Source organism: Erinaceus europaeus, chromosome 10 (assembly GCF_950295315.1).
Source record: "Erinaceus europaeus chromosome 10, mEriEur2.1, whole genome shotgun sequence".
NCBI lineage: Eukaryota > Metazoa > Chordata > Mammalia > Eulipotyphla > Erinaceidae > Erinaceus > Erinaceus europaeus.
In genome coordinates, this window is record NC_080171.1 from 86,526,362 (window position 1) to 86,552,855 (window position 26,494).

At 38.7% G+C, this 26,494-nt stretch overlaps 1 protein-coding gene across 4 annotated transcripts in view; it reads right to left on the reverse strand.

Moving 5' to 3' along the window:
* ASTN2 (astrotactin 2) overlaps positions 1-26,494 on the reverse strand; it is a 1,286,255-nt gene that overhangs the window by 857,900 nt on the left and 401,861 nt on the right. For all 4 annotated transcript variants that reach the window (XM_060200048.1, XM_007521936.3, XM_060200047.1 and 1 more), the window contains one exon: positions 18,988-19,095. In XM_060200048.1, the coding sequence (XP_060056031.1) occupies positions 18,988-19,095 (108 nt within the window). The remainder of the gene's footprint in view (positions 1-18,987; positions 19,096-26,494) is intronic.

Genomic DNA, 26,494 nt, shown 5'->3' on the forward strand with positions numbered 1-26,494 from the left:
GAGACAGAGACTACAAAGATAGGCACATGGGGAGTTTGAGAAAACGGAGAGGCAGGGTATATGAAACAAAAACTTAGATAAAAGATGAGAATGTAGAGATAAAACTATGGCACTAAGTACTTAGTTGTTCTCTGAAGAAAAAGTGTTAATGTATTCTCATGGCCTGTATTGAAGAAGCTCTGGCTCCTCAACTAGGTCCCTGGTTTTCTGTGAGTAGGTCTTCCACTACAGAGAGGATTCTGTATTCCCATGACACCCCACCTACCTTTGCAGGTTTATTTATTACAATGGGCTTTAGACTGTAATTTACCAAGGCCAGGAAGCAAAGTTTTATTTATCTTATATCTATGACACCTAGAATAAGAGGAAGATAGATAATATGCACCTAATGCATGACTGGTGGGTATATAACTGATGAATAAATGATTGGACAAATCTCTCAGAGGAATAAATATATATCTATAGCCACTGGGGGGTGCTCGTGGGCAACTCCAGTTATTGACCCTGTGTGGGAGTGTCATTTCTCTGCTACCAAACACTTCTGCAAAAGAGGGAAGTCAAGAATAACTTGAAACCCAGATAACGTTCCAGATTTCACCAGGAGAGGCTGAGAATGGAATAGAATCTGCCCAGGTGGATTAAAGACTAAAATGAAAGTCCGTAGAAATTGACCCAGATCTGTGGAACTGGTTAGCTCTGTGGCCTCATCACCAAAGGGCATCTGTCATGTAATTCACATAAGCTCAAGCAACGGTCATTATTATCACTGACCCTCACCTGCCAGGAATAGATGAACAAATGAGCATTAATGCCCTCTGATCTCTCAGGAAAAGAAAACCTTAACAATACAAGGAGTGAAGCTATGTGATAGTCTTATTCTAATTGGCAACATACCTACTACTTCATATAGAAGTCCAGGTACTAGCAATATAGGGGTGAACAAGTCACTGTTATGAGTTTCTAGATCTCATAAATAGACTAGTATAACCAGGATTTGAAAAAGAGACAGGACTCAATATAAAAATAGTATAGATGTCATAGTAACATTTTATCTGATCAAATCAAAGAAAGTTTTGGCCGGGTGGTGACATTTTCTCCAACCTAACTTCAGAAAGTTAGGGTTTATAAGATAGAGCTTGGTGGACAAAGAGTTGGCACATCTGGTTGAGTGCGCACAGTATAGAGTGCAGGGAAATGGGTTCAAGCCCTCAATCCCCACTTATGGGAGAGAGGTTCACGAGTGGTGAAACAATACAGAAGGTGTCTTCCTCTCTCCCTCATTATATCTCCCTGCCACTCCAATTTATTTTTGTCTTCATAAAAATAAATAAATAATTTAAAAAATTCAAAGAGTCAGTTGGAATGGCATTCCAGGCTGGCATAGCCCCAGCAAACACTGGTCTATGAAGAAGTATAGTATTTGTAATACCTGAACAATAGCCAAACCAGAAGTTGAGGCTAGAGAAATAGGTTTGGCTAATATGAATAACAGTCAACAGCAATGGGAGTAATAGTAATAGCAAGGACGGTGTGAGGAGGCTGCAGTTCTAGGAGCCATGGCATCAGCTGTGTGGATGAAGCAGAGAGCCAATGGACCTATAGACAAAGGCTGTGCCTGAAACAAACAGTGAGTCCTAAATACTTATGCACACCTATGCATGCATACATATAAATATATGCATAACTATGTATTAATATAAAATTTTAATTTTCACTTCATCAGTAGAGAACATTAGATGGAAGGGTTAAGTAACGAATCCAAGTCAAATAAACTGTAAAGCCACTCAGTTCCAAAAATAACACTTACAAATGCCACAGTGTACCTCAGCCACCAATGTCAGGTTAAGAATTATGGAATTTATCATGAAGACCAAGAGGGAGTCATCAAAAGTATATGCACGGATGACACCATCTAATAAATGCTTTCAGAAGTTGACTCTAATGTCACTAGTCCCCATTAGCTCTGAGTGTCCTGTCTTCTTATTCCTAATGAAGCCCCTCCTGGGGTGAGCAGAGGTGGACATGCTCCATTTGTAGCAGTTCCCCAAGTCTCCCAGAGGGACCCTAGTTGGGCTCAGCCCTTAGACATAAGACCCAGCTTTTCCTGTCCCTAGGGAGTGATTTATCAGGACAGCATCAGCACTGCTGCCTGACAGCCTGTGATCCAAGGCTAGTGGCCCAGTCTGGGATTTTTAATTAGCTGAGAGAGGGAAGAGTCAAGCCCTCTCAGATAGAAAGAAAGAGAGACACCAAGAAGGCTCATAAATTTAGAACCAAGGACCCATGGACTGGAGTCTGGCAATAGTAGTGGCGGGGGAAGGGCAGACTGACTGTCTATCTTTTCTGCTTTTTTTTTCACGGTCTCTCTCGATTTGTGATCCAGATACTACCTACAGGATGGCAACCTGGACCATCTGATAGACAGCTCTCACTGGGGATGTACCTATTTCTAGCATAGCTACATGGTCAAGAGTTGAGGTATCTCATTTATAGGTCCTAACTGAGTTCTTGTTCAATTTGATTCACAGACTTTAATAAAGAGTCTATCTGGCTTTGGAGTTAGAGGTAAGCTCAGATTCTTACAAAACTGAAACTTGTATAAGATATTTTCCAATCTTCAAGATGAATACAAAACTATCTTAGTGCCTCAGTTATCTCATCTATAAAATCAGAATAAGATTTTATATCATAAAAAAAAACTAAATGAAGTAACACACATAAGCACTTGACCTGTAACAGATTCTCAATAAATGACAGGTTTAGAACTTCTCTACTTTTTTAACTTTAAAAAATAGTATCTTTTTTACTTTATTTTATTTATTTTTAAAAAAATAGTATCTTTATTGAATAAAGACAGCCAGAAATTGAGAGGGAAGGGGGTGATAAAGAGGAAGAGAGACAGACAGACACTGCAGCCCTGCTCCATGGCCCCTCTTGCAGGTAGGGACTGGGGGTTTGAACCCAGTTCCTTGCACACACAATAGTGTGTGCGCTTAACCCATATGCCACCAACTACCCAGCCCCTAAAATTTATTTTCCTGTGTCATATACAGCACATTAAGCCTTAAGGCCCTTTAAGCACTAATGTCTTCTAGAAATTGTTATCTGGATGTGAGGGACTCATATTATTTCCATATTTAACCTAGGGTGAGGAGCAAACACAACAGAAAACAGGTTGCAAATTTACTCTGCAGGATCCCAAAGGATCCCAAAGTTCAGAGTTAAGTTAGGATGAAAGTGTGGGTGAGACAAAACGCAGTCAATCACTCAGTGTAAATAATTCTGAGAGTCATAGCCACTAGCTCCCTCTGGGGTAAGTGAGATCCCCATTACTGGAAGGATGCAAGTAAAAGAGAAGCAATAGTCTTGGGCAAATGTTCTGAAAAAATAATGTGAACACACCACATATGCTGACCTCCTTTGTCTGATTCTACACCTGATTGCAAAGTCCAAACCTGGCTCATATTGATTGTGGCTGTCTCTTCATTCCTCCCTAACCCCTGTCTCAGTCCCTGGCCTGCTCCTCCACATGTATTTATGCTTGGCTGCCTGGTAACAAACGGCTCGTTACCATGCGGAAGGCGACAGTGGGGTGATTAGTGAAATTTGTTACCCATGTGTCTCTGAACAAAATTAAATTAAAAGTGCTGCTTCGCTGTCAAGATAAGGGCCAAGCTGCTGAGATAATTTTTCGCTCTCAAACACTCAATTACCCAGTGAGGCTGGATCAGATACAATCAAGGGTGGGGGATAGAGAAGAAAAGAAAGAAAGAAAGAAAGAAAGAAAGAAAGAAAGAAAGAAAGAAAGAAAGAAAGAAAGGAAGGAAGGAAGAAAGAAAGAAAGAAAGAAATATAGAGAGGCAGGACCTCCAGGAACAGATGTAAGAGTTGCTATAGCTCTCTCTGGCCAGGGATGCTAAAGAGGCTGTTGCCATAGTGATGGGGCTGGACCACAAGAGGAAGGTAGGTAGGTGTGGACTGTGACTGCATCTTGTGATAATAAAGATAATCTTCATTGCTACTGCTCCTGCCTTAGGCAAAATAGTGTCATTTAGATCCAGAATTATTGGAAACTGTCTTTTAATTGATTCCCTATATCTTACTTTTGACACTTTCCACTGTAGTTTCTACAAAAGCTAGAGTGACCTTCCAGATACACAAATCTAAAAACATTTCTTTGTTCAAATTCTTTGATGGCTTTTTAGCATGATAAAGTCTACATCACTTAACCAAATCACCTTTAGCTCTCCCATTCTTAAGCTTTACATTTCAATAAAATGAACTTGGCATCTTCCTCCCACTTTACCTTCTTACCTTCTGTTGTGAAAACAACATAAATGATTTTAAGTGCTCACACTGTTCCCAGCATTTGATTCCCTTTGTCTGGAGGTAATCTCCTATCTTCTTACTTTCAACAATATCATTTGGTTTGCCAAATATCAGTTTAAATATTTCACACTCCAGCAAGACTACCAAGATTTCAGCAAGTCAATTAGCTGTTCCTCCTTTGCACTTGAAGGTACTCATTGCAACATTTTGTCATAGTCCTCTTCTCATTCTATCACAATTGCACAATTAATCACTCCCCACCCCCACTCCCACACATACCACTACCACTAGACTGTTGACCCCACAATGACAGAGATTGTTCTGCATTTCTTTTTGTTCCCAGGGCATACAACAGGACTTCAATATGACTCATGGACTGAAGTTACCTTGGACTCTAATGATGCAACTATAGCTGAAGATCGTTTCCGTATGTTTCTTATTATTCAAGATATTTCTCTTTGTATCTGTTTCAGTCTTTCCTCCCCTAGAAAGTCATATTAGTTTATGAACTCTCTGGGTCCCAATGCCCCCAGTCCATACTTCCTCAGCCACAGCACACGGTTTACAATGCGTTATCCCACTTGTGCTAAAAACAAAACAAAAAAGGCATTTATAATTTAAATGACAGTTGTAGAAGCAAAAAAAAAAGCTATAGAACTACAACGTATTTTTCTAGAAAGGTGAGGCAACATAACACAACTGATCTGGTATTTATCATAATTTTTAAGCACTCTACTAGTTTGGGAGACTGCTCCACAGTCTCACATATCCTCAGTGTCCTTCCTGGGAGGAATGACTTTCAACCATGTCTGTGCCTACATGGTATTCATTAAAAAATCTGAATCAAATTTTGTAATTTGATTCTCCACCCCTGTTGTTCGTGTCATAGGTTAGATATTGTCATTTAGCCTGAGAATTATTGGAACAATCTCCTAGTTGGTTTTCCTTTTCCCTTTTGCCCCCCCCATCATTCCAACTTCCACAAAAGCAATTGAAACTACTGAATCAAACTCTGGGTAGAGTTACAAAGATAAGTATTCATTTTATAAGCCCCAATATGTACTATATGTACATGGAGTTAAGGACAATGCTAAAAGGGAAAATTAACCTTTCTTTAAAACGCCATTCTAGAAGAGTATACAAGGCGATCTGCTTCATGACCCAAGACCATCATTATTGGGACCGTTAGTTCTGAGATTTCTTCAAAGTTTTTTTTTTTTTTAATTCTTCATATTTAATTATTTATTTGTTTATTTATTTATTGGCAGGGACTCACTGCATTCATAATTTTATCACTTCCAGAAGCTTTTTTTTTTTCTTTTTTGTACATAGAGTGTGAGATACAAAGGTAGAAAGGGGGGAGAGAGAGAGAGTGAGAAAGGAAGAGAGAGCAGGATAAATAGCACAATAGCATTGTTCCACCACTCATGAAACTTTCTGTCTTCAGGCATTCCTTCAGGCATTCAGACTTTAACCCAGTGTTGAGGATGAAAATTCAACCAACCTAATATTTTTTTCCATTTAGGTAGTTTAAACAGTTTTGTGACTCCAGGGATCCTGAGACCAGTCATATAATAGTTTGAATGAATGATGAGAGGGGATGGACAATGTATTTTTATGCTTTCAAGTCCATTTAAAGATATAATAGCACTTTGAGGTCATCTGACCTACCTACTGAGACAGTCTCCGGTATAAAGTGAAGTGACTGGACTCAGTGCCACTATTTATCCACCACTAGTTACCTGCAGGGAACCACACTAAGTATTTCACTTGGATCATTTTATTTCAACCTGAGAACTGCTCATAAGAAATATATATATAGGCTTGCATTACACAGCTGGGGACAGTAGGATTCAGTGGGTTAGAATAAGCTTCCCAAGACAACTCCTTCAGAACTTATAACTTACTCTGCTTGACTTCAAAGAGCATAAATTAAACACTATACTCTTAACTACACTCAGCAAATTCACTCACCTCAAATTCCTCTTGGAAATAGGCAAGATATTAATTATAAGCAATATAAATAAATGCAGATGCATGCATAAAATATTGTGATCCACCCACATATGCTTTTAAAATAAATTATTCTGCTTGTCCTCAAATTTAGCCTTTCTTAAAAACCTATTCTTCACAATTATCTGGCTGCATAATATTCCATCAAATTGATGTATCATAATTTACTTAGCCATTCCCCTATTGTTGGGCATTCAAGCTAATTCTAATTTTTCAGTGTTACAGATTATAGTACAGTGACTTATGCTAGGTTTAGAATGTCATGAAAAATGTATAATGTCATAGAAAAATATAGTGTAATATATCAAGAAAAAATGGTACAAATGTGTGTTGATTACAATTCCAATGATGAGAATGAAAAAATATGTAAATGAGGACAAAAGAAAATGAAATGAGCACTTTGGCCTAGAGGTTCTTATTTACATCTATTTTTTTTTCTATTTTCCACTAATAGTTTTATGAAATTGCCTTGCCCTGGTGAATAAAAGTAAAAATAGTAAGCATGCCATTCTCTGCAGGGCTATAATACATGTTTTCTGATTATCTCAAGTATGGAAAGGTGTGCTGAGGAGTTAGTGGTTTCGACTGAGTCCACAGCAATCAGAGAAAGGTCTTCTTAATGGCTAGAGCCTTGTTTGATTTATTCCCCACTCTCTTGAAGGTCACAGTATTTCTGGAATCTGCAGTTGTGATAAATGAACAAAAGTCTTGAATTTCAAAACTCAAAAAGGCTGTTGATCCAATTTATTTGAGCATCACATCCCAACTGTATGGATAAAGATCCCGAAGTCACCCAATACAAAAGCCTGAGTTGGTTGACTCCACTTTTTTCAAATCTAGTCATTTCAAAAGAAGCAGATGGTTAGTATACATTCTCAATGGAAACCAAGAAGGAAATTTTTTTTAACTAGTCTAACTTTTGACCCAGTATTTTGGGGCCCTGAAGTTGTTCTTCCAGGAGTCCAGCAGTGTGAAGGGAGTGGCTGAGGGCACCACAGCAAGTCCGATAGAGGTGGTCAGCCCGATGCCAAGTACCAAAGGAAGGAACACTGCTCGTTTTGTCCTGGTTGTCCTGTTGAGGGAAGGAAGCCACTGGAACTCGCCTTGTCCATATAAGGTGAGCTGTGAAATGAGAGAGACTAGGAGGCAGGGACTGGATGATGATGAGTTGACACAGAAGGATAAGGTGAAGTTACACCAGAACATAAGGGGGGGGGGTATACATTAGAGGATAGGGAGAGGTTCTTTGAACAATGAGGAATGTTGGGAGAGGAGAGGGATGTCAATAGACACACAAGGGTGAAGTCCAGGCTGATAGCTTTCATGTAGAGAGGGATAGAAGTCAGAGGAGGAGTTAGGTGAACTAGCAAGATCTAATGGAGTATTGTTCAGTGGTGTGATGGTGAGGAGAGGTCTGTTGTTGGCCTCTCATTGTATGTACATTTTATTATGTTTTTCTAGAATCTTGATCAGCATAGAGAAAGAGCTTCCTTCAGTGTAGTGGAGATCAGGCTCCAACCTGTGTCACATATATAGCAAATAAGTGAGTGTACTATCTATGTGAACTACTTTGCCTGCCCCTCACTCACTATATTTTAACATGCCCCAATAATCATTCTTTCTTTACTTTCATGTTGACTTTACTAGGCACCAACCTGGCTTTCTGCCTCTAGACTCTCCTCCTACCAGTTTTTCTTACAACATGGAATAACAAATTTTATCATAACAAAAACAGAATTAGTCTATCATCTTCAAAGTTTACTCAGAACTCCTCTTTAGCAAAGGTTCAAAAGCAGGTGTTTGCTATTCACAGGGAGATATGCTTGTTTAGTACCTAGCCAACTCTCATTCATCACTATAGTTCAGAGTTCAACATTCACTCAAAGATATTTTTCCATTATATTAGTCCTCCTTACCTTTGCTTCTAAGGCATTTCTCACAGTCTAAAATTTATTAATTTGTGTGATTATTTGTAAAATGTTCCTCCTGCTCTCTCAGCATGGCAAGTTCATAAAAACTTCACAAAAGCAACAAAACCACAAAAGCAACCACATTATTAGTTTGTTTTCCATTGTGTATCTAGTCCTTAGTATCAAATACAAGAATTAGATACTTGGAATTAGGGTGGTGGCTTAATGGTAAAGCTTATGTTTTGCATGTGCAAGGCTGGATATAATACTTAAAACCAAATAAATTAGTTGTGGTACTTTGTTTTTTCCCTTCTCAGTTGAAAAAATAATTAGATATTGCATAGATATTCGTTAATTAAATAAATGATTTTGACACCCAATGTCTTTCCTGTTCTGGGCTCCTTTTCTTTTATTAAACTTTTTTTTTTCAAATATTATCCTTCACATTCTGCATACTCCAAAGACAGTCATTACATGAGCCTTATAAAGTGAAATTGTCACCTCTATTGTCAAGATGAGAGAGTAGAGGCTTGAAATCTAACTTGTCCAAAATCAGCCAAACTAAGCATGCAGCACACAGCCAGGGATTTTAGTCCATATTTTCATCTCCTTATCTGGGAACAAGTTCCACAGGATAAGAGAATCCTAGACATCCCACAGGATTGCAGAGAAAAGAAATGATAAAGTCTTCATGCTTGGGGCAGGAAACAGAGAGTTCAATCTCTTAGTGTAAAAGAAATGGGGGGGGGGGAAGCCTGCTGAGCTTAGTTGAAAAACATGAAAGGGAGAGAGACTGATTATTCCTTCTTGCTAGTGTAAGCAACTAAAAATGACATGTTTGCTTTATCGCCTTTGGTCTCCCATTTGATTCCTGACAGCCATCTCCCTCCCTTCCACGCCGCTGTCAGGTGCTGAGCTAGCTGGCATCACCAGGGAGGAAAACTGAGAATGATCTAAACAGTATTTCTGGGACCACCACAGGGTTGGGGAGGCAATTTTTGAAGTTGCCTGGCTCTTGCTGCATACAAAGGTCACCCCCAGTGACCAAGACCACTTGATGTTTCTGCCAGATGGAGAGAGGGTGTCTGGAAGGGATATTTAAGAGAAAGAAAAATCCAATGCTGTTTTCTTCCGAGGTTTGAGGGAAGGAAGAGGAGAGTGAGACATCAGTCAAATGCTTTTGTAATCTGTAACAATTTCTGAATGCATAATTTTCTTTTCTCTAATGTATCCTTAAATAGGGCCAAATGCACGTGTAGATCAAAGCTAGATTGCTGAATTTTACAGCTCTTTCAGTAAAACAAATTCAAAGCCCTGGTTTCATGTTACCAAAAGGGAAATTACAGTTTCTCAAGAAAATCTGCAGGAGCTACTGGGATCTTCTTGAAAAAGGGGTTCACCACATTACACACAACTTAGCACTAAGAGAAAGTTATGAATGAAACAAAAATGAAAGTCTCTGAAATTTCCAGGGTTCTGTGACAAGTTTGAAACCAGTTGTGATGGGGTTCAATCCTCAGTTCTGCAACTTTCTGATTCTATGGCCTTTAAAATGGTTTTACCTGATTCCAGTAGCATTTCTTTACTATCTGAGTCAAAGATCCTAATCTGCTGAACAAAGAAGCTGTATAGAGGTTATTCTCAACCCCGACTGAAAAATTTGAATTGTAAGTTATCTTATACAAATACTAATATATAAGTACTACCCACTAATCAGTTGTAGCACTGGGGCTCCCCACTGGCATTCCTATATAATGCCTCTGGTATATATGCTTTTCAAGAGATTTCTAATGTTCACTTAGGCCAGAAAACTCCCAGAATTTAAAAGCCCTTCTTACTACACAGCTGAGGACAGGTCTGACCTACCTAGGTTCAAATCTTCACTCCTCTAAACAGACAGACAGGACCAATATGCCCATGCTCCTACTCACGCTTTAGATAGTTAAATTCTCTAGCTGGACTTGTTCTCTGTTTTTGAAAAGAAACTCTCTGTCCAGAGATTAGATATTGCTTTATCCCAGATGTAGGAAAAATTTGCTGTGCTTAGCAGGTTACATTTCGTGAACACTGAATGCAGGGCTGATACACTCAGCTAGTCATATTCTTTGAATACTTGATCTCCGTTAATCCTCCTAACAAGGAGAAGGAGGAGTAAAAGTACTAACTTAACCTCTTTTACCCATGAGAAACTAAGGTTCAGAGCAGGAGAGTATATTGCAAGTCATATAGCTAGGAAATAGCTGAACAAGGATTTGTATCTTTGCTGATTACTAAGACTTTTAGTCTACTAAGAAAGACCATTGTTGACTTGCAGTTTTAGTCTGCAAATCATTTCAAAATTACTGAAAAGTTATACAGAACACATCTCCTTTACCCAGATTCCTCTACTGCTAACATCTTGTCCATTTTTTTTTTCTTTCTTTTTTTTTTTTTGTCATTTGAAGAAGTGACAGTTAAGCTTGAGGAAAAAAACGCTTCTTTTTTTTTTTTCTGAACTTTAGAATCTATGTATGTAAAATGGAAAATTGAATAAATTATACTTAGAACTAAAATTCCTTCTGGCTTAATGAAAAATAATGGGAGCAAGATAATGGGACACCTTCATCCACAATCAAGGCAAGGCTCTGTCTAGTTCCCCAATGTACTTGCCATCACTCTTATGGTGGTAGACTTGGGTTCACACTGGTTTCTTGCATGCCTTCCATCCCACACCACTCTGTTCTCATACTTAGTGATTACTGTCATTTGGATGCTCAGCTTCCACTCTCCAGTTATCCCACTTCCTAGACTGTCTGCTAGGTCTTAGTACTCTCAGTTTATATTTCAGAAAGCTCTCCTATCTTCAGTCCTGAAAAGCTTTCTTTTCTTCAGATATTGCTTAAGCGTTGCTTTACCTGTACTTTCCTATGACACAAGATTACATGTGTGTGTGTTTGTGTATGTGTGTAAATAATAAAAAAATGAAAGAAAGAACGAATTCACACACTCACATACATTAACACAAAGTTGCACTTAAAATTCAAGAGTTCTTATCACTAGAGAAGGCCTCAGTTTGAGAATTGCCAAATTAAAGCAAGCAACCAAAACAAAGAATTAGGTAGAACCAGGGGGTATTCATGTCCTGATCCTCTCTGCTGGGGAGCTAATTAGCAACACTTAGAGAAAAGTGATTGGTACTGGGAAGCAGGAAATTCAGGTTTCTCAGACCAGCTGAGAAGCACAAGGTCTAGAGATGGAGAAAGACTCACCCAGGGCCACCTAGTCACCCATACAAAAGTTGGGAGGCCCATGCTGGGTGCTTATCCTGGTGACATCACCCAACATATCTGCAGCTGCTGTCTCTTGCTCAGTTCTGTGGCTGGGGCTGGACACACCATCTGCACTTCTCATCTGGACCTTCAACTATATACTAGACTAATCAGCATTGCTTCTCTGCATGACTTGCACCCCCCTGCAAAGATTATACCCACTTTGATGAAACACTAGACCCCTTTGCCCATACAGTCCAAAATCAAGCTTAGGTCGTTTATTTCACAGATACAGGTTACAGGAAATCTTATGTGATGAGATTGAGATCCTTGAAGGGCTTATGAAGGGTTACTTGATGAGTCAATGAGAGGCTAGTATGGAACTACTTCAATATACAATTCCTAAATCTGGGTCTAGTATCCTTTGCTATATAGTGTCATCTCATTTTTTTTTTAAAGTGAAATTCTGCCAGACAGATACCCAGCATATCAACTACTTCATTAGTTAACTCTACAGAATATAACTAGAATTGGCAATTCCCCTCAACTGATGGATCTGATAGCTATTTACTTGACCCAAACCTGTACTCTTCACTTGGCAAATAGAGTCCCTTAGGGAAAATCCTGTATGGTATGCTATCAGATTCATTCTATGAGTCACTGTGAAATTTCACTCATTCTTCCTCACCCAAAGGATGTGAATTTTGGAGGACAGGAGTCAGCATATTTTTATATGCTGGTAAAATGTGGACCCATATTAATTACGAAAAATAACATGTGATTAGGACACATGTAAGTTCACATATGTATTGTGTCTATGGTAGCATCCAAGTTATAATGGCAAAGAAGAATAATTTCATCAGTGATTATATGGCCAGAAAAGAAAAAAAAATTGACTATTTCAAGAAAAAGGTTCAAAGTCCTCACAGGAATTTTCTCAAGTACACATCTCTTAGTCTGTGTCTCAGTCTCTCTGTTCCTCTTCTTTTCTCTCACTCATCATCTTGAGTACACAGTTCTTTGCTTTGTGATGGAATTATATCTAGCCATATCACACACTTTTGTCTAATAGTCCATTTTTCCAAAGAACCTACACTCTCTGACAACACAGCATTGTAATATATTACTATAGTCTATGACTGCTAGACTATATAGTAAATCTCTCATCAGAAGACGTACTGCTCAAAATGCAATTTCAGCTGATTTAGCTTAGTAGATTGGAGTATAAAATGTTTTTTAAGAGAAACAGAGTTTATGGTGAGAAGAAAAAGATCTCTTAAGCAGCTTTGTATGAATCCTGAAACTGTTCATCTCTAGATTTGCATACACTGACAAAGTGATCAGCCAATCCATTTCCTACATAGAGACACAATCAGTGATTAAAAGTACATTCATTGATGGACATATTTTAAACAAGATAAGCCAGAGAGAGGTAAATACTGAATGACCTTATCTATAAGTAGGACTTAAATACACTAAGAAAGGGATGAGTTTTAGATTGATTGTAGTCTATTGCAACAGAGCTAAGGACTCTAAAGGGGGAAAATGAAAGGGCTTGAGAGGATACATTATGCAGGTCTGGGAGTAAAGGCTGTCAAATGAAATGGAAGAGGTCATTTTCCTACCATGGGCAGTCACCCAATCCAAAAAGGGATCCAAGAAAGGCAAGCATGGGAAGCATGAAGTTGGAGTGGAAGATCAAGTACTTTTCTTGAACAGTCAGTCCCATCAGTATGGGTGAGAAGAGACTGCAGACATCAAACTCCCCTTTATTTCAGATAAGAAAAGAGAGAAATAAGTGACATGACTTGACAAAGCCCAGGCAGGTCATTGGCAACAGATCCACACACTCAAGTTAGTGCTCCCTCCTCAGTAGCTTATCTCCACCATAACTTCTCTCCTTCTTGAACCTCCACAAGGTCTGATCCTTAGAAAAATGCCCTAAGGTTGTTCATTTCACTTTCCTCAGTTTTCAGACTAGGAAATGAATGTGCAGAAAATTTAGAGCTCACGTTCAAAGTGAACTACTAAGTAGTAGGGCTAGGATGTGAATCCAGGCAATTTACCAGGGATAGTCATGCTCTAAATTCACTGTTCCACTACTTTGCCACCCCCACAGGCTTCCCAAACCTCCACTGTGCATTTCCCCATCAAGGCAACAAGTCCTAAAAGTGCTTCTAACCCCTGCATATTGCACAAGAAACAACAGTAAAATGACCTGAGACTTTCCCTGAAAAGCCATGGCATGTGGATAGAGGAATAAACTAATTTGACTGCAAGAGAGGTTAAGTCTGGATTAAGTTCATTCTTTAGACTCAACAATCCCAGAAAAAGCATCACCCTACAACCTTGACAGCATCAAATACAGGGTTCATCTTAGCTTTCTATATTATCTCACCAATGTTCCTACTCATGACCACAGAATGTGAGTTCAGATCTACAGGGATGCAGAGGTCACATAGGTTCCAAAGCTGAATGTGGGCTCCAAATCAGATCAAATCGATTGGGTTTATAGTCAACAGTATTTATATACCTCTCCCATATTTAGGAGCTACTCTCTTCCCTAATTCTGCTTTCTGGTCCTTTTTCTAGCCATAACATCATCTCCCCAGACAGTAACTTGGGTCCACCTGCATATCAGATATTAGGCTCAAAATAAAATAAAATTAAAATTAAAAAATCCACTACTATAGTCAGGGGCCCTTTGGAATACAACTAAAATAGACCTACTAGCGATCTACAAAATGGAGACCCCCAACTCTTCACCTGCTGCACTAATCCAGCATTTAGGTTCATGATTAGTCAAAAATTTATTTGACTTTATATGTTAACTCTCTTTTAAGCTACCAGGTTCCAGATGCTACTATGATGCCAACCTGACTCCCTGGGCAGATGACCCCACCAATGTGTCCTGGAACCCTGCTTCCCCAGAGCCCCACCCCACTAGGGAAAGAGCGAGATCGGCTGTGAGTATGGATCAATTTGTTCTGTCAACACCCATGTTCAGCGGGGAATCAGTTACAAAAGCCTGAAATTCCACCTTCTGCACCCTATAATGACCCTGGGTCCATACTCCCAGAGGGATAAAGACTAGGAAAGCTATCAGGGGATGGGATGGGATATGGAGTTCTGGTGATGGGAATTGTGTGGACTTCTACCCCTCTTATCCCATGGTTTTGTCAGTGTTTCCATTTTATAAATAAAAATTTAAAAAAAAGAATAGAAAGGGGGGGGTTATATACTCAGGGAATATAAGCTTGTATTTCTTGCCTTAGTTTTTTAAATGTTGCTTGGTTTTTGTCTCCAATGTTTAGAAGATTGTCAGATGCATAACTGGTGATTAATAAATATCTGTTATATATGAGGGAAGGAGAAAGAGAAACAATAATGCAAGGAAGGAAAAAGTGACACAGATATGAAAAATACAAAAGATAAATAAGAATAGGTAGTGGGGAAGTGCTGTGGCTCACGTGGAGTGGCTCCAACACGGGGGGGGGGGGCGGTAAGCCTCCAACCCTCCCTCACCAGCTCTACAGCTCTAGTGGCTATGTGAATTAGAAAGAGGCAATGGGAGATATTATGGTATGAACATCTGTTTATTTGGAGATGAGTACAAGCTTTTACACTGAGTTAAACAAAGAACATGTTTCACATATGTCAGAAACTATAGGTTTCTTAAAGGTTAGCTTGCCCCCATGGTAGGGGGTTGGTATGAGAAGAATTGATGAGATACATAAAGGTCAAGACAATTAGTTTCCATGATACAGGCAAGATAACTATCCAAAGGTATTTGAAAGAAGCATAGGGGTTAAACCAGTAAGGTGAGGTAGAGAAGAAGAAAAACAAAACTTGATGTAAATCACAGATATCAAAGAACACAAGGAAATAGAATATGGGGTCCCAATGCCTCATACTGGCAGGGGGTGTCTGATAGAGTGTGTTCTCCTATATGATCAAAAGATGAAGTTATAGTGGATGTGTGAACTTTGAGTGACTATTGTGAACTCTGAGTGAACCCTCAAGCAGGCAGCCATTTGGCCTGCTAGCAGGGGAACTAAGTGTGAGAGGTTTGTAGGCTTTCTGTGAGCTTGAGAGACTAACAAGGAGAAGCTGAGTCTGGGAGACTTTTCCCTCTTATCCCATCCCTATATGGGAGAGGTCAACAAGTGGGGTGTCTTTCTAGACTTCCATCCAAGGATGGGAGAGCTCCCCTAAGCTCTACCAATCTTTCACATAGTCCCACTAGAAAGAAAAGATGATAAGAAAAGAAAGGAAAGAGGAAATGCAGATATGAATAAAGAAAAAAGACTGAAAAGTAAAGTGATGAAAGCAACAATATAAAAGAGGAAGGAAGAGAGAAATGGAAAAAAAATAGAAATTAAATAAACAATCAAATAAAGTTATGATATAGATGAAGAGGAAAAATAAGTGACAGGAACCAGAGTTATTAAATGAGAATGTGGATAGTAAGTGGAAGGAAAACTTTCTCCTTCCTGCTAGAAGGACCAGGGGAAGGAGGAAGATATGTGGGTGATGCTGTATCAGGTTCAGGCATCCTCAAAATTCTCGAAACACAGTTAGTTAGCCTTTTCAATTATTGGAAAGACACTAGGTCAAGTCATTTATCTAGAGTCCTGTGGCTTGACTTCTTTTTTGAATAGTTCAACTCCAATTTATAAGTGGAATACTCAATGATGGATGTTTTACCAATTAGCTGCAAATAGCTCAGTCCTACATAAAAGACCTAGTGACTTCCCTAATCTATGTTCTGGCTGTTTTATTGGAAGAGGAAAAAGACAGGTCAAGAATAATCCATCACCAAGTTCTAAATCTCCAACGGAGCAGATAGCAGAAAACTGAGGGATGAGAAAAGATGAGGCATATTCATTTATTCAAAGAGGCTGCAGAAAGGCTCCAGGGACAGAGATATATGAAAAAAACAATAAACTTACATTAATAACATCTATTTATTTACTTTATATGTCAGTCACCATGATATATGGTAGTTCACTCCAAATTAAAAATTCTAAAGGAAACTACAAGTTTCATGTTATGGATAGCAAAGGTGAAGTATAGGGAAGCTAGATTACTTGGTGAGAAGTAAAAGTGACCTGGAGATATGATCTTAGCTCTTTGAATGTCAAGCCTGTGTAGATGTTGAAACATTTTGTGAAAAAGTTTCTTCTTCTTTTCCTTACCCTAGGCCCTTCCTTGTCACTTTTGTGCAGAGGTTGGAAGCCCACAGCTAGCCGTATGCATTGGTGAGCTGCTTTCACATTTATTAGAGGGTGCTGGATGCTCTTTAATGCCCGGGTGAAGCCCATGAGCTGCTTCTCATCAAGGGTATGGAATACACATTACATTCTATGGTCTTTGCCAAGAATACAATCTTGAACCTGATACATTCCCCTCCTTATAAAGTACTAAGTAATGAAAATTTATACTCATTTTCTATGTCCCCCTGAGATTTTTTGTTTATTTATCGTTATTTTATTGATGGCTTAATGGCTTAAAGTATAGTTGTTGGCAGATGGATATACTTTTTCATCTCCCAATGATAATTGTCTAAAAAACACTCTTTAGTTCACTTCCACTGCCATGCTCCAGGAGTGAATACCTTCTACCCACCCTCCACTTCCTTTCCTTTTTTCCTCAGAGCCATTTGCTTTGGTGCAAAGTACCAAACTGAGTTCAGGTTTCCATTTCTGTTTTCCCTTTCTATCCTTGTTTCTTAAAATTTCACTTATAAGTGACTGGGTTATCTCACTCAACATGATTTTTCAAGTTCTGTCCAAGCTGAGGCAAAGGAGATGATATGTATGTATGTATGTATATCACAACTTTCTTAGCTAGTTATCTGATATTGGGTATCTGGGTTTCTTTCAAGTTTGAGCTATTATGAATTGCGCTTCTGTAAACAAAGTCATACATAGAACTCTTTGGGTAGGTATTTTTAGTACCAGTGGATAAATCCTTAGAGGTTATGGACCAAAGGCCTCAAAGTTCAGTCCTTCACGGAAGCCTACTACAACATTTTTTTCTTTCTTTCTTTCTTTCTTTCTTTCTTTCTTTCTTTCTTTTTTTTTCTTTTTTTTTTAAATTTAATAATGATTAACAAAACCATAATGATTAACAAAACCATAGGATAAGAGGGGTATGATTTCACACAATTCCCACTACCAGAGATCTGTATCACATTCCCTCCATTGGAAGTTTTTCCTATTCTCTGGGACCATGGAGCCAGGGTCATTATGAGGTGCAAAAGATGGAAGGTCTGACTTCTGTAATTACTTTGACACCTTCTTACAGTGACTATCATGAGATATGATTGTTGATTGATATTGGTTGTCTCTATTAAAGATACTGTCCAGAAAGACACATGGTAACCTGTTGAGAAGAATCAACTAGAGAACTTTCTCGCCTTGGTATCAGTTAAAGACAAAATCCTGAACATATGACTGATTATATCCCATAGACCCTACACATTTTACTGCTGAGAATCTTTCCTTTTGCACATTTGTTGCTAATAATCTCTAAGTTCAGGGAGTCAGGCGGTAGCACAGTGGGTTAAGCACACGTGGCGCAAAGCATAAGGACAGGTATAAGGATTCCGGTTCAAGCACCAGGCTCCCCACCTGCAGGGAGTCCCTTCACAGGTGGTGAAGCAGGTCTGCAGGTGTCTATTTTTGATTCCCCCGCTCCGCCTCCCCCCCAATTTCTCTCTGTCTTATCCAACAATGACAAAAAAAGGAATAACTACAATAAAACAACAAGGACAACAAAAAGGAATAAATAAATAAATATTTTTTAAAAAGGAATCTCTAAGTTCAATCACCAGCTTTTTCTGAGAACTCAAAACTCAATATGGTATGGATGTCCCAGCATTCATGTGACCTAAGTTTGACTAGTTTTCTATATTCCTATCTTCCATTCAGCCTAGGTCCTTAAACTATTTCATTTCTTGTGGGGAAATTTTTTTTTAAACTTGCACTAACTGAGGAAACTCCTCCCAAATCTGATAAATAAGGTAGACAGAAAGTACATGATAATGGGGAGTCGGGCAGTAGCTCAGTAGGTTAAGCGCACGTGGCATGAAGCACAAGGATCCTAAGGATCTTGGTTTGTGCTCCTGGCTCCCCACCTGCAGGGGAGTTGATTCACAGGCTGTGAAGTAGGTCTTCAGGTGTCTCTCTTTCTCTCCCCCTCTCTGTCTTCCCCTCCTCTCTCCATTCCTCTCTGTCCTATATAAAAATGTTGACATCAATAACAACAACAAAAATAACTACAACAACAATAAAAAGGGCAACAAAAGGGAAAATAAATAAAATAATGATGATGAAGAGAAGACATAATAATTCCCAACTCTAGCCTAGCCAGAGTATACAAACCCAACTTCAGTGTCAGCCAGATTTGTCATTGAACACAAAATCTGTTCCCCAAGTATCCTGCAAACTCTGTTCCTGGAACCCCCCAAATGTTCACTTTACCTTTGCTGCGGCGGCGACTGCGGTACTGCTCCGTGTAGAATGTGAGCTGTGTTTCATCATCTGCCTCTGACCCTGATGTCCCCTTGCTTCTCCCAAAGCTGATTCCCCCTGAAAGAGAGCACAATTTGTCAGCCACTGTAAACCCCCAAAAGCTTGTTAAATCCCTCCATCAACCCAAAGATCAGCACCTGTCTTTTCAGACTTGTCTCTCTAAACCCTAAGTGACCCAGGAGTTGGCACGGTTTATGAATGGTGTTGGACTCTGCAGTGGGTAACCATGCCATTATAATCTCAGGTCTGTTTGAGTTTGAGAAAATAGTTTCCAGACATCTGGGTTCTTTCAAAAATAGTGATAACAAATATTGATATTTGTGCTTGCTTTAAAGAGCAAAAAAGATCTAATATTTAAAAGATAGGTGGGATCTAAGTAGTCCATAGTGAGACTGATGTTTAGTATTATGATCCTATCACTTAGAAGACACAAGCAAGTTAATTATACACACATTACAATCAAGTGCTTAGTATATGCCAGGCTGAGAGTCAGACAATGGAGAAGCAAAGATAGATTTTGCCTTATTCTAATTAGCTGGGTGTGGGGCATAAAGTACTCAAGGAGACAAATGAGTTACTAAAGAGCCCCTAGTCTAACTCATGATATATGTTTAGTATATGAAGAGATACTGGTGGTATGGGGTTGAGAAATTCATCCCCATACTGAAGGCCTGGGAAGATCTTATGGAGGCGAGAAGGTTGAAGACAATGTTGAAAGCATGACTGAGCAACAGTGGTAGAAGATGGAATTCCAAGGAAAGTTAGAACATCTGTAAGGATGGAGAGAATGAGGCAAAGGCAAAATCAGGTAAAATGGAGATTCTAGGGCCACACAGTGGAAGACATTGAGTGCCACAAGGAGGATGGATGATGGTACTTTGGATGTCATGGAAGATTGCAGAGGAAAAGAATAATTCATCAAATATGCATACCAAAATGAACATGGCAAAAACATGTGGGTGTTAAAAAGGTGCCACAGATAATGAACAATTAAAAAGCTGAGTGGCTATACACATAAGAGGAGATGGGGGTCTGGGTGAGGTCAGAGTGGAGAGAAGGGGAGGAAGAGTTGTTCATAAAGGATGCTTTGGAGATGAACTAAGAGAAAAGTGGGGAGGGGGAGATAGCATAATGATTATACAAAGACACTTAGTCTGAATTGCTAAAGTCCTAGGTTCATTCCCCAGTACCACTATAAGCCAAAGCAATACTTCGGGAAAAAAAAAGAAGAAGAGGAGAAAAAAAAAAAAAAAGGAGTGTGTGTGTGTGTGTGTGTGTGTGTGTGTGTGTGTGTGTGTGTGATTAGTTAATATGCTATGAATGGCTGATTATAACAGCAAAAATGAAACGTAAGTAACATGTCAAAATACTAATAGTTTTAATGCTTTAGGGAAGAAAGGGGATTATTATTTCAGTTTTATTTTCATTTTCCTAAATTAATTTTGCTGTTTAAAAAAGTGCAGAATGTACTTAAAGCAGAAGGATCAGATACTTAGAAATTATTTTCCCCCAGATAGGCAACAGAGAAGAATGTCAGAGCATAGTAGGAGTGAATTGTAGGCCAGGTATAATAATTAGATTGGTCTGGACAACTGTTTAGTGCACGGAGCTTCAGACACCCACACAGATAAACTGTTCATTGGAGGAGGCACCAAAACTGTGTTAAGTGTTATCAGAAAAGAGAATTAAATGGATGAAGGATGGGAAAAGAGGGAGGTTACTTTCTCCATAACTTATTTGACATTTTTAAATAAAATATTATGCAACCATATTATCTGCTCAAAAAATCCATTTGAGAAAAAGAAAAAAAAAAGGTGGAAATATCGTTTGGCTGATGGAAGGATTTGCTATGCTATTTCCTCTCGTAGGGCATTAAAAAGGACATTCAAAATGCAGAAAACCAGATGCATACTTTCTGCCTTATGATTACTGCCCAGTCATTCATTCCACCAAGGTAATTAAACACTCAACCATTATATATAAAAGATTTATATGCATTCCTGAATACAATGCCCATCATATTATACTCACGGGAGAGGAGCAATGGCCCAAAAGATAATGGAACACAGGCACAAAGATATGTGTGGGCAGACTTACTTGGTGAAAGTTACATCACAGATGAATGGGAGAATTATGACTCAGTGTTAGTCTATGCAACATCAAATTCAAGTTCTTTAGTGTGCAAGTTTCTTTTCTTAAAACCACTCAAGTGGGTACACTGGTAAAAGATTGCCATTTAAACATCGAAGTGCTGATTCATTCCACAATGACACTATTCATAGGAGAGAAGTGTCATGATGCCCACATTGTAATGAAACAAGGCTCAGAAAATACATTTCCAACAATAAATGAGGTCACATTGAGCAGGCAGGTGTGACCATATGGGCAAACAGAAACTGCTAATTGCAGGATTCTATCTTTCAACCCAGCATTCTACAATGTGGAAGCTAAGTAGTTGCACCACTCCCTGAGACAGTATGTTCTAATGGCTGGATGGAAACAAGTGAAAGCCAACCCTGATCTTTGTACCCCAAGGTATCTTTGGCCAATGTCTGCCCCTGCCCTTTAGTGAAAGCCTTTTCGAGTCCCTGAAGCTAAGAGCTGAAGGTGGAGATAACAAATTGTTCCTAAATGCACTCTTCCTTAAAAGGTTCTTCTTGAAATGGAGTTGGCACACTCCCCATGAAGACTCTGGAAACAGTAGAAGAACACAGGCCCATCCAGAGGCTATAAGTGCTCTTTAAATTGCCATTAAAATATTTTACTGTCACAGAAAGAGGAAGGATGAGAGTGAGGAGGATGGAAAGAGAAAATAAAAGCTGGAAGGAAAGGAAAAAGGAAGAAGAAGAGATAGGAAGGAAGAAGGACCTCAGCTAATGTAAGCGTAATTTTTGGACAAGGGGGAAAGTGAAAACATCTGATAAAGTGGTTGTCTTCTGTACTGAAAGTAGCTATCATACTTTCAGCTGTGTGTTAGACAGCAGAGATAAAGAGAGGTATCTGCATCAGTCAGGAGCTTATGCCAGGCCCTTTCCATGTCTTCTTCAGCGCCAGCCCAGCACTTAAAATATTCTAGCTAAAGCTTCCCTCCCTTCCTTTCTCTAATCCTATTACTTGTATCTCTTCTCCCAAGAAAATAGTTCATCATAGTCCTACCATGGTGACTCAGATAGGAATCTTTCTGTAGTAGGGAAGTCTAGCCATATCTCTCTGCACAGTGTAGCTCTAAAGTGTTTCTGTGTGCAGGAATACTTTAATCCTACAATAATTCCCATAGGTATCTTACTACTTCAATTCCCACTTTAATGGTGAAGGGAATGAAAGCACAGGGACATCAAGTAATGTTCATGGGATCACAGCTTATAAGAAATAGGACTACAATTCAAATCCGGACAGTGGCTGCATCATTTGTTCCTTTAGTCTCCATGCTGACGGGCAATAAGGCACAAGTAAAGACCTCACTAAATGCCCTCAACCATCCCTGTAGGGAAGGCATAATGGACCTTGTTTTATAGATGAAGAAAAGGTATCTTAGAGATTCAACATGAAGGAGTATTTGGAGAGCTAGGGTTGAAATTAGGGCTGTCTACCTGAAGTGTGTGCTTCTCTGCTAAAGTAAGAGATGCATTTATTTCTGTTATGTATGTATTCACATGTGTTTCGCAAACAGTATGAATGACATGAATGATGTGGAGCAGTAGCAAAAGCTTAGTGATCTGGCTACTAACCATTTTTAGACTGTCACAGTCCCAATTTCTAAACTAAGCTTTTCATTTATACTCCCACCTGGAGCTTCTACTATTGTATCTCTGTAGCAACTCTGATCAAATTTAGCTGGATTCTAGTGGTGTTTCCAACTCTGCACACATAAGAACATACAAAACTCCTGTTCCTAGATAGTTTCCTTCAGCTCCCATTTATAGTTTCACATTCTAACCCTCTCTCCTGAAAGTACCTAAAACACAGTTTCCAGACTGTAAAGCTAGGTTCAGGGAGGCTTGCACAACAGAAGTAAAATTCAAAACTATGTGTAATTTTAAACAATCTAGGAGCCATAATAATGAAGCAAAATAATGGTCCAGGAAGTTACACAGCAGGCAAAGTAGTGGAATTGGAAGCTATCAGGCCTGAACACAATACCTGGTATCTTATGAACAGGACTGCTGCTATGATTCTCTCTGTGTGTGCCTCTCCCTCTCAAAAAATTGAAATATCTAAAAAAATTGAAATATCTTTTTGTCCTCTAAAGAATCAAAATGAACAAGTAAAATTATTTTTCAGAATACATTGCAATTTTCTAGTGTACTCAATAGTTTATCATTTAAGGTATAATTAACATAAAATAACTTATTACTCAATTATTTTATGTAAGCATTTCAGGTGTCTACCACAAAGAGAGTAATTTCCTGGAAGCATTTATACAACAAATATCAGTGATCATGGTGTAGAGTCAAAATCTGAGCATGGGAGAGAAATGAATAAATTATAAACCCCACCAAGATATTGTCATTTTTTTAATGTAACACAAATGAAAACTTAATGCTGCCTGAGACACTGTCCATGGTATAGGATGTAAAGCAGTGGATTAAGAATTGAATCCACCTAAATATCAGATTTCAGGCTCAGGGAAAAAGAAAACTAGTATAGCCACAGGCCCTTTGGAATATAACTAAAATAGGCCTACTAGCTATCTAAAAAATGGAGACACCTTCCCATCCCCCAACTCATCATCTGCACTACTTCAGCCTTTAGGTTCACGAGCAATCAACAACTTGTTTGGCTTTATATGTTAACTCTCTTTTCAGCCACCAGGTTCCAGATGCCAACCAGATTTCCCTGGACAGACAACCCCACCAATGTGTCCCGGAGCTCTGATTCCCCAGAACCCCGCCCCACTAGGGAAAGAGAGAGGCAGGCTGGGAGTGTGGATAGACCTGTTAACGCCTATGTTTAGTAGGGAAGCAATTATAGAAGTCAGACCTTCCACCTTCTGCATCCCACAATGACCTTGAGTCCATACTCCCAGAGGGTTAAATAGAAATGCTATCGGGGGAAGGGATGGGATACAGAGTTCTGGTGGTGGGAGTTGTGTGGAGTTGTACTCCTCTTATCCTATGGTTGTGTTAGTGTTTCCTTTTTATATATATATAAAAAAATGTGTTCTCAAAAGAGAATTGGATTCTCAAGCATGAGGTCCTGAATCACATACCCTAGATGAATATGGGTTGATCTCACTCACAGGCAGAAGTTGAAAAACAAGATCATAAGAGAAAAAAACTAAGAAGAACTTGGAATGGAGTTAGTATATTGCACCAGAGTAAAAGACTCAGAGGTGGGTGTTTGGGGGGAGTTCAGGTTCTGGAACAGGATGACAGAGGACCTAGTGGGGGGTTGTATTTTTGTGTGGAAAATTGAGAAATGTTATGCATGGATAAACTATTATATTTACTGTTGGCTGTAAAACATCAATCCCCCAGTAAGGAAATAAACAATAAATTAAAAATAAGTAAATAAATAAATACACTATGAATGTTCTGGGTGGTGGTACAGACAGCAGACTACACATGTCACTATGTATGAGGACCTGGATTGAAATCTCTAGTCTTCACCTGCAGGGTAGAAACATCAAGAACAATTGAATAGTCTAGCAGTTCTCTCTCTTCTACCACCTCCTCCTTTCAAAGGAAAATTGAAATTAAAAATATGAGGTAAAAAAAATATATAGAAGACTGGTTGTCATGGAGGCATGTAGGCACTGAGTCCTAGTAATAACTCTAGTAGCAAATGAATGGACACTGTCCATTACTGATTCTCCTCAGACACTAGGAACATCTGGTTTTTTACATTGTTTATCCCATGAGTCATAAAGGGTGATCAATTCATTAGGAAGAAGTTAGTGTATTGGAGTCAGATATGAGCTTTAACCCTTGGTTTCATGGACTGGCTGTGTGGGCTTTAACAAGGTATCTAAGCTCTCTGAATTTATCAGTGACTTTCAATTCTTATGGTCACTTGAAGAAAAATCATATTGAGCATAACAATTAACATAGTGAGGTTACGTTCTTCAGATAGTCAATGTCCAGTTGGCCTTAAGAGAAGAAAGCCACCATTGATTGTTCTGACATCCAAGGAGTTGGAAGCTACCCAAGATATATAGTCTCTGAATATTCATACAGGTCAATTACCTATAGACTTGGAAATGATTCAGGTGGACAGAAAAGCATACCCCCGTTAGCTATTATCATATTAATATGAAATTGGTGATTTAATGTGTTAAAGTTATCAGTTAGTTACACAATACACAAAGTTAATTACACAATACTGCTTGAATATTTCCATTTAGGGGCTAAGAGAAACCATGAATAGTTAGATATTAGCAAGAGCAAAGGAGTGGAAATAACATTTTGCCCTTGTTCCATGGGCTTCTAGATCTTTTGATCTGAATGGTCTGTGCAGAAACTGAGAAGGTATGTTAAGAACACACCAGAGAGTGACAAACATGTTTCAGGGCATTTTAAATGCAGTGTCTCATATACATTCCTCAGGGGGCCTAATGTAAGGAATCACCCCCACTTTACTGTGAGAGTCAAACCAACCTTCAAAATCTCACTGCAGTTCATCAAAGATCACACAAATTTCAAAGAATAGAGGCCACACATTTGAACCCAGAATTGTATGTTTCAAAATACCATGCTGCTCTCATCAGATTAGTCATTACTCATAGTATGTAAAATAAAAAAAATTAAACAATATCCTCGCCAACTGGATACAGCAGTATATCAAAAAGATTATTCATCACCACCAAGTGGGATTTATTCCAGGAATTCAAGGCTGGTTCAACATACGTAAATCAATCAATGTCATTCACCATATCAATAAAAGCAAAACCAAAAAACCACATGAAATTGCTGCGTATTATATCATTCCATTCCCAGAGTTGGACACAGGGAAGGAAGAAAAAGGAGTATCTACTAATGAGTATGATTTTCCTTTTTGGGTGATGTAAATGTCTTGAGACTAGATGGAGATAATGGGTGTACAACCTTGTAAATGTAATAAAAGGTACAAAACTGTACATTTTAAGATAGGTGATGGCTAAATTTCCTGATGTTTTACCCTAATAAATAAAATGAGAAAAGAAATCTTCCATCTCTTTGCAAAATAATATGATCAATTTGTAGAACTGTGTAATGGGGAATGTGAAAGAGAAAGTAAAAAGAGAAGGGAAGAAGTTGGGTCACAAATTTAAGCAGAACAGTCAGGTTAAAATGGGTGATGAATTGTCCTGAACCCTGATCCAATAATTAAAGATGAATAAAGCAATCATTTCATCTGTCTTGGACATAGAGGTTATCTCAAGTAATCACATAACACTAATTTTTCTATTAACACAACAATTATTTATTTTAACAAGTGCCCAGTCTTTCAATAAATAGTGTTTTAGGCACTAAGGATA